General features: G+C 56.2%; 1 protein-coding gene across 2 annotated transcripts; it reads left to right on the top strand.

The window, feature by feature from the left end:
• Positions 1 to 4,205: 4,205 nt before the first annotated feature.
• CD74 (CD74 molecule) lies at positions 4,206 to 8,314 on the top strand. Of its 2 annotated transcripts, XM_053990894.1 has the most exons (9): positions 4,206 to 4,314; positions 5,525 to 5,700; positions 5,822 to 5,913; positions 6,003 to 6,056; positions 6,234 to 6,329; positions 6,567 to 6,657; positions 7,002 to 7,190; positions 7,514 to 7,606; positions 7,727 to 8,314. In XM_053990894.1, exons 1-9 carry the CDS (start codon positions 4,244 to 4,246, stop codon positions 7,732 to 7,734), a joined length of 870 nt encoding a protein of 289 aa, XP_053846869.1. In that variant the 5' UTR covers positions 4,206 to 4,243; the 3' UTR covers positions 7,735 to 8,314. The 2 variants fall into 2 exon arrangements, with proteins under 2 accessions (XP_053846869.1, XP_053846870.1); XM_053990895.1 differs by lacking the exon at positions 7,002 to 7,190.
• Positions 8,315 to 8,345: the final 31 nt, after the last annotated feature.

The following is an 8,345-nucleotide window of genomic DNA, read 5'->3' as shown; positions in this document are numbered from 1 at the left end:
TGTTCAACTCTGTTTTCTTACTGGGGTAAGGGGCTTCAGTTAATTCCATCCACAGATGGCTTGTACTCTGGAGCAGGGCCTCTTGCTTGGAGGGGAACCAGGCTGGCTGATCCAAAGCCACAGGGGTCTTAGGCTTCATATAGTAAAAGCTACTTTTAAAATGAATAATGACCTTTTGCATCTCCTGGAAAAGAAAGCTGGGCTGGGAGCGAGCAACTGCTGCTGGGCTTTCTGCAAAATGTTGCTTAATGCATCACTTCCCCTTTCTGTGGAAAAAGTCCTCTGCCTGGACATCTGTTCCTAAGCCAGCATTTCCCTTGGCACAGCCATAGTGTTTTATTTGTTATTTTATATGTGGCCATGGAAAATGTTAGAATAAACTTCCCTTACTGTCTTAAACGTGCACCATTTGCCGTTCAGATCACTGTTTTCCTGTACTTAAAGTGGTTGAACTCCTTGTGGAGAAGGTGTCAAAAGCATGAAACCAGAAGCAGCTCAGCCAACATGGAGCTGAAGGAAGAGGGGGCAGGACAGAGGAAAGAGCAGGGAATGGGATACTGTTACCAACAGCTCCCCTCTGGTTTTTGATACGCTTTGGATACAGTGAAAGCTGTTCCTGTTCTCGTTAGCTGTGCAGGGCGGGGTTTTCCTCCAAGGAGTGGCGATGGTTAAAAGGGCTCTGGAGACTGCAGCAAACAGGAGCCTGGCATGTCTGAGCGCATAGCACGTTAGTTCACACAGGCAGCGCAAGCAGGCAGGGTTGCAGTTTCCTCCTGCTAGTGGGGTTTTTGGTTTGTTGTTTGTTGCAATTTTGTTGATTGGTTGGTTTTGGAGTTTGTTAGTAATGGTTTTTGCATGATGAAAAGCCACAGTTAGTACAAGACTGGATGTGGCACTTGGTACCATGGTATAGTTGAGGTGTTAAGGCATGGGTTGGACTCGATGATCTTAAAGGTCTCTTCCAACCCAGTGATTCTGTGTGTTACATGTGAGTTACTCTGTCCCAGGGGACGTCACCATGGCTGTTTCATGGGGCACATGTGGGGAGAGCTCTACAGCAAAAATCCAACACAGGACCTTTGCTGTGGCAAAAACTCAGCAGACTCTGCTCATCTCTCGGTGCAGGGGGAGATATTTCCACTCACTCTCTCTGCTGCCCACCCTGGTCTAGGCTGGTTCAGCCTTGCTGGTTTGTACACCAGATGTAGAAAGGGGAAGGTGTCTGCTCCATGGGAAGGTGGAGTTACTCTATTAATCCTTGGAAGCTGGATGTGTGCAGGTGCACACAGGGCTGGCTGAGCTGAGTCACTGTACACCCAGCCTGTGCCACGTGCTGCCCTGGCAGTGCTGTGCCATGGGCAAGCTGGTGCCTGGGCTCACTGCACAATTAAAGGTAAAAATTGCTTTGATTTCTCAGCTGACCTGACCTCTTTGAAACAGCTTCCTGTGTTGATGCATAACCCCAAAGAGGAAATGATGAATGAGGAAGAGAAACCGAAGCCCCAGCAAAGAGCAGCTTCCTGGCCCATGTCCTGGGGCTTTCTGGAAGGAAAGGCCCTACTGTCAAAGGGGCATGGATGGGTCTCCTGGCTCTTGACAGTCCCTGGCCTGACCCAACTGGCTTGTCTTGAGTGATTCAGTGAGGAACTGAATCACCTGCACCCCCCTGTACCTGTAGCTGGGTGATGGCTTCTGGGCTGTGTGGGTGGGGGATGCTCTGCCTGCCCACCCTTGCCTGCCCACCCTGTTTCACCCTGGCAGGGATGCTCATTGTGTGAAGGGCATGGGGCTGTTTGGGGACTGTGCTCAATCCCCAGACACAGTCAGTGGTCACTGGTGGGCTCTGTGGCTCAGCCTTTCCCCTCAGGTTTGCCCAGGGCTTATCCTGTGCTGTTGAGGGGGTCACCTCAGGGTCGGTGGGAAATGTGGGTGTGTTCTCCAAACCTTTGTGCAGGGTCTGGGGGCCAAGAGCTGTGAGATGAGGCCCAGCTGGTGATGAATGGCTTCCTGTGAATGCCTGCTGGGTTATTCCGTCTCACTGCCTGAAATAATTGCTCTGCTGGCCTGGTCCTCATCAGAGTCCTGAAATCACTCCTTGCTCCAGATGGCTTTTTTTCCCCAAAATAGACTTGTGAAGTGTTTGATGGGCAGCACCAAATACAAAGCCTTGGAGTAACAGGGTGGTGACAATTCATTGCCAGCCTCAGGCAATGGGAGAGTGAGGAGGGTCAGACAGGATGGAAGCTGCTCTCTGAAAGTGTCTTTGTCTTCCCTGGAAAATCAATTCGCAGACAGAGAACACACCGGGTGTCGCAGCCCTGGGCAGAAAGTTGTGTATGAAGCACTGAAGAGCTGACTGGAGATGTCTGTGTGTGGAGCAGGGCCTGATTTAGGGCAGACAGTCCTCCTCCAGGCTGGGGCTCGAGGGTCTCAAGCCTGCCTGGGAAGGGGGCTGTTCCCCACCCCCAGGTTATCACCCACGTTTGTGGTTTGCACAGCCGGCCCAGCTCCATGGAATCGCTGGGGTTTTGTTTGTGAAGTTCCTGTTCAGATTTTCTCTGGTTCCCCTTATGGCTGAGGCTGGTCACGGAATGCACCAGGAGCAGGGCCTCAAGGCAAGGATTGTGGCCCCAAAATGAGGAGCTGAGTGGGAGCTGGGGCTGTGAGGAAAACTTGTGTGTCCCCTGAAAGTCCCAGTGCCCATGAGGGGAGAGGCAAAAAATGCATGGAAGACTTTTGTGTTCTTTCCTTTTCCCCTGTTTTTTTCTTCCCCTTTTCTCACTTCTCTTTCTTCCCTTCTCTCTCAATCCCCTCTCCCTTTTTATTTTCTTTTCAAACCCCTCTGATAGTTTCTAAACACAGCTTTGTTACGGCCTGGGGTGAGGCTGATGGGGCAGTGCTGTGTGAACCCCTGGGCATCCAGGCCTTTCTCAGCTGGGTTGCAGGGTCAGGACCAGGCTCCAGGTACCAAAACCCTTCCCCTGTGTGGGGCTGCAATTTCCTACCTGGAAAGCAGGAGCATTGTGCCACCACATTTCCTCCAGGAGCAGCATCTGCCAGGAGTCCCTGCCCTACCCCCTGTAAGTGCTTTGAAGTGATCCCTTTGTCTGCTCTCCCAGGGCTGTTCTGCCAGCTGGGAGGCTCAGGACTGAATCTGGAATAGAAATGGAGCATGTCCCTGCTCGCCCCAGTGGGTTTGCCAGGTAACCCGTGGTGCCTGGTTAGGTAGGGTTAGGTAGGACTTTTAACTCCACATTCACAGTTTCACTTTTGGCTGAGCTCTGGCCATGGTCGTGCTGAGTCCTGACACTGGAGCCAGCTTGGTGCTGGGCTCAGTGTGACCCTCGGCCCAGCGTGGGCACTGGGGTCTGTTACCCCAGGGCTGCTCTGGGGCATTGTGTAACACCACCAAAACCCAGCATTATGGGGTGGATGGCTGCTTCTGCCCATGTAGCACTTGTGGGGCTGTGGGGGGGCTGGAGACCCTCATTGCCCCACTCCCGCTGGTGCTTTGGGATCGCTCACATCTAGGGGCTGTTCCTCCTGTCTTGGCTTTGGGCTTCAGCCCCTGGAAGCTGCTGCAGGCAAAGCAAAGAGAGTAGTGCTAGAAGGAAGGAGGGCTTGAAAGCTCTTGATCCTTTAGTTACTGCCCTCTCAGCCTGAGAAGTGCTGGCCAAGTACCCCCACACAGGGAGGGGCCAGAGTGACCCTCAAGGACAGGCTTGAGCCCAAGTGCAGCTTTTCCCCAGCAGCAGGGGAAGAGGAGGGGTGTACCCTGGCACTGTGCCAGGTCCTGCTCAGCTTCTGGTGTGGGGGGTCCTCCCCACGGTGTCCCACCCCCCTGTCCCAGCTCTGCACCCTACTTCCTTCCTCACACGTTTCCTCTCACCCTCCCCACTGCCACCTACCTTTTCTCACCTCCTGCCCCCCCAGGGGTACCAGAGCCTCTGGGCCCATGGCACCGGTGTCACCAGCTGGGCACGGTGACCTGCGGGTGGCGTGGGGTGGGCAGTGCAGCCCCACTGAGCGGCGTTGGGGCTCACGACTGTGTCCAGCATCATTTCTGAACTGGAGACCTCTGGAGCAGAGGTCTGCCTGACAACGAGTGATGCAAGTGCCAGCAGCCAATAGGACTTTTTTTTTGGCTTCCCCCTCGCGGGTGTCAGGGCAGGGTGGGGACCCGAGGGTATTTCCAGAAGCCTCTCTCGGGGTACTCATTGCCTTCCGGGAGCCCAGCGGAGCCATGGCTGAGGAGCAGCGGGACCTCATCTCTGACCGCGGCAGCGGTGTGCTCAGTGTTGGGGACACACACAGGTGCCACTGCTGGGGATACGGGGTTGGGGCGCACGGGGAGGGTGGAGGGGACGTGGAGCAGCGGGGTATTGCGTGGTTGTGGGATGGAAGGGGATACAGTCGGGTCAAGGGAGCACAGAGTGACTATGGGGCAGAAGATGGGGCGCAGGCGGTGGGAATGGGGCGCCGTGGAGCTAAGAGGGCCGTGGAAGGGTCTGTGAGGCAAGGAAGGGGCACGGGGTGGCTCTGGGATGGAGGGAATTGGGTGGCTGTAGGATGGGAGGCATGGGGCGGCAGCGGGAGGGGAACATGGGGCGGCTGTGGGATGGGGCAATCGGGTGGCTATGGGATTGGGAGGGCACGGAGTGGCAGCGGGATGAAAAGGGTCACTGCACCTCTGGGCCGCCGGGGACAAGGCATGGCGGTGGAGTGGCCAGGCTCACAGGGTGGGGCATGGAGCCATGGCTTGAAGCTTTGGAGGAAGCAGATTTGTGGGAAAGAGGCTGTGGGACAGGCAGGCTGATGAGGTGCCATGGGGCGGGAGCGGACCCTGGACCCAAGTGGCTTTGTGGGGCTGCCCCCCCCCATGTCCCAACTCATCCCTGTGTCCCAACCCCCGCGGGAGGTCACCCCGCCCTAAACCTGCAGCCAATCAGAAGCCCTGGAGCTGTGACGTCACCAGTCACCGGGCAGACGCCCGTGCAGCGCGTCCCGTTCGGGACTTGTCCCTCGGCCGGGCACAGCCCGCTCCTCCCCGGGCAGCGGAGGCAGGGGGGGACCTCTGGGGCACCGCTGCACCTCCACAGTGCCACATTCACGCAGCGGGGCAGGATCTGGCACAACATTTTAAAAATTAAGTGCAGTCCAACGTCCCATGAGTCGTGTCCTCTGCCCCATGGACCAGCGCGATTCCAAGTGGCTCCATCATCCCGCAAAAGGCGATACCCAGAATGATGCTGTTCCCCGAAATCCCCTGGCAGCGCCTTGTCCCCACCCACGTGCCCTTCGTTCCCCACCCCCCCCGTCCCCATTCCCCCGCCCCCACAGTGGGTTTCAGTTCCCGGTGTGGAGGGGTGCTGAGGTTTCACTTCTGCTCTCTGCAGTGGGGGGATTTGCATTTGTCTGGCTGCAAACCCCCGTGACAGGAGTGTCTGGGGCCGGGAGGGCGTGACAGCAGGATGTCACCTCCTGCTCACGGTGGGTGGCTGAGCTCCCTGTCCGTGTCCCGCAGGTCTGCGCTGGGGCGCAAAGCCGCCTTCTCCACACTCTCCATCCTGGTGGCCCTGCTCATCGTCGGCCAGGCTGTCACCGTCTACTACGTGTACCAGCAGAGCGGGCAGATCAGCAAGCTGACCAAGACCTCCCAGAACCTGCAGCTGGAGGCTCTGCAGAGGAAGCTGCCTGCCAGTCAGTAGCCCCATGAACCAGAGTGCTGGGAGGTGAAGGGAGAGAAGGGATGAGTCCCTCTGGGACCCTCCTGGACCACCCAACCCGGTTGGGTGCCCTCACAGTTCTCCTTCCTCGGCAGATGCCAAGCCAGTGAATAAGATGAAGATGGCCAAGGCAAACACACCTCTGGTCATGAGTGTCCTGCGTCCTGCACCCTTTGAAGACTTTTCGGTAAGAGAAGTCCACCACTGCTTGGCACTGCCTGCTGCCCTCAGGCCTTGCTGCTGTGCTCACACTGCCCCTTTGCCTTTTCTCTTGAGGACAAGCCCCCTGCTAGCAACAAAACTGAGGACCTGGTGAAGCACCTGCTGCTGGTAAGGTTCCCCCCCCCCACAGCTGCCTCCTGAACTGGTCTGGGGTCTCTCTGGGTGCTCAGAGCTGGTGGGAGCTCTGACCTCCTGCAGCATCTGCCTGGCTGATACCAGCAGAGCTCCAACCCCCACCTCTCCACCTCATTTTTCTTTGCCATCACTGTGGTGGTTGCTCTGCAGCAAGCAGACCCCAGCAAGATGTTCCCGGAGCTGAAGGACAACCTGATGGACAACTTGAAACGCCTGAGGAGCACCATGACTCACGTGGATTGGAAGGTCAGTGATTGTCACTGTCATCCTGTCCCACCTGCCTTCTGTCGAGGAGTGCTCTGGGAAGGGACATCTGTTTATCAGGATAAACAAAGTCTGGCTTTAGCCAGACTTGGGCTGCTCCCACCCAAAGGAAGGGGATGCTGTTCACCACCTTCCCTGTCCAAGCCATAGCTCATGACATGGCTCCCCTGGGGTGAACTCCCCCCATGCCCATTAATGTGCTGGACGCTGTCATTGCAGTCCTTCGAGTCCTGGATGCACAAGTGGCTGCTGTTTGAGATGGCCAAGAACCCCCAGTCGGAGGACCACAAGGCAATCCCAGCAGAGAAAGGTATTGGGGATGGGACTGCTGAGCTGGGGAGCTCAGAGAGGTGTTGGCATGGGACATCTCACAGGGAACCAAGCCCTCCCTCCAGTCATGGACCTATTTGTTCTGTGGGGAGCTCCTGTTTTGTGGCTGTTAGGACATCACAGGGCATCTCTGCCCACTGCCTGTAGGGCGTTTGGGGTGAACAAAAGGCTGGAGCCCCACCCCAAATCCTGCATCCCTGGTTAGACCAAGCGCTTCAGAAAGGTCGCTGAGCAGAGGCTTGTTCACATTTAACTCTGGATAGGATCTCCTGCTGAGGGGAAGGGCCTGGGGGCTGACAGTGTCCCCTCTTTCTGTTGCCCTAGTGCAAACTAAGTGCCAAGCAGAGGCCACTTTTGGGGATGATCAGCTGGGCCACTTCCACCCCCAGTGCGATGAGAACGGCGACTACCTGCCCAAGCAGTGCCATTTCTCCACCGGCTTCTGCTGGTGCTGCTACAAAAACGGCACCAAGATTGAGGGCACTGCCACTCGGGGAAAGCTGGACTGCCCCGGTAGGTTGCCAGGGAGGGGATGGAGAGGAAGGAGCAGTGTGCATGGACTGATGGGGAGTAGGGAGGAGCGCTAGGAGAGGAGGGCATCTAGGCTTCAGGGAGCACCCCTCACCCATCCAGTGCCAGTATGTCAAGGCTTTAAGTGACCCCAAAACCCACAGGCCCCCGCAGGTAGCTGGAGCTGAGGTGTGTAGTCAGGGCTTTCCATGAGCCCCCCTGCTCAGCAGTGGGTGCAGGATCTCCTCTGCTGCCCTCAGAGGGATGGAGGTGGGTGATGGGGCAGCCCCAGAGTCCAGCACCCACATCCTGCCCTCCCTTTGCAGGCACTGCTGCTCCCAGTGCTCCTGCTGGCACCCCAGATCCAGAGGAGATGATCTTCTCTGGGGTGGACATGCTTAAGCTGAACCCAGGCAAAGGTGAGTGTCCAAGTGTCCCCAGAGTCCTGGGGACTGCTGGAGAGGGGGAGGTTGCAATGAGAGGGGTTTTGGGAAGTCCTTGAGCTGTTTTGACTGACTACCTCCTCTTGTTTCCTACAGGAGAGTAGAAGAGGATGCCAGCAGTTGCCTTCAGCATCCCTGCCCCCTCAGCTCCTGAATTATTTTCCCCATTTCTTTTCTGCTCTTACATTGCTCTTCCAAGGCAGTTAACAGTGGGCATCCCTGGGCACCCTTCCCTGGCTGCAGAGCTGCCACCACCATTAGACAGTGTCCCCTCAGAGGGTGGGCAGAGCAGGCTGGAAAATTATTTCAACCACCTCAGATCCATAAATCCTGTTCTCTTTGGCTCGACCTCCAACAGCACCCAGGCAGCAGTGCAGCTCACCCCTGCTGAAGAACTTAAGCTTCCTTAGACTGAACAAACATTAAAAGCAGCAAAATAACCCCCACAAGCTTCTTAACTGATCCCTGTAGGCTGGAGCCCTGTTAGATTACTGGAGTAATGGGTTTTTATTGCAGAGTGCTCAGATTTGTACATAGAGATTTGCCTACAGCCTCAGCAGTGGGTAACCAGGGCAGAGGGGCTTCTAATTTTCCTGAATATATCTGATTGTTCCTTATAAATGATCTCACAAGCTAATAATCTCAAATAAACTTTTAAATAAGAAAGCCTTGTAAGCAACTCCAGCAGGGCTTTGTGTGCTGTTTGCAGCTGTCC

This window comes from Vidua macroura, chromosome 15 (assembly GCF_024509145.1).
Source record: "Vidua macroura isolate BioBank_ID:100142 chromosome 15, ASM2450914v1, whole genome shotgun sequence".
Lineage (NCBI taxonomy): Eukaryota > Metazoa > Chordata > Aves > Passeriformes > Viduidae > Vidua > Vidua macroura.
The sequence above is the reverse complement of the archived record's forward strand: the minus strand, read 5'-3'. Positions and strand labels throughout refer to the sequence as shown.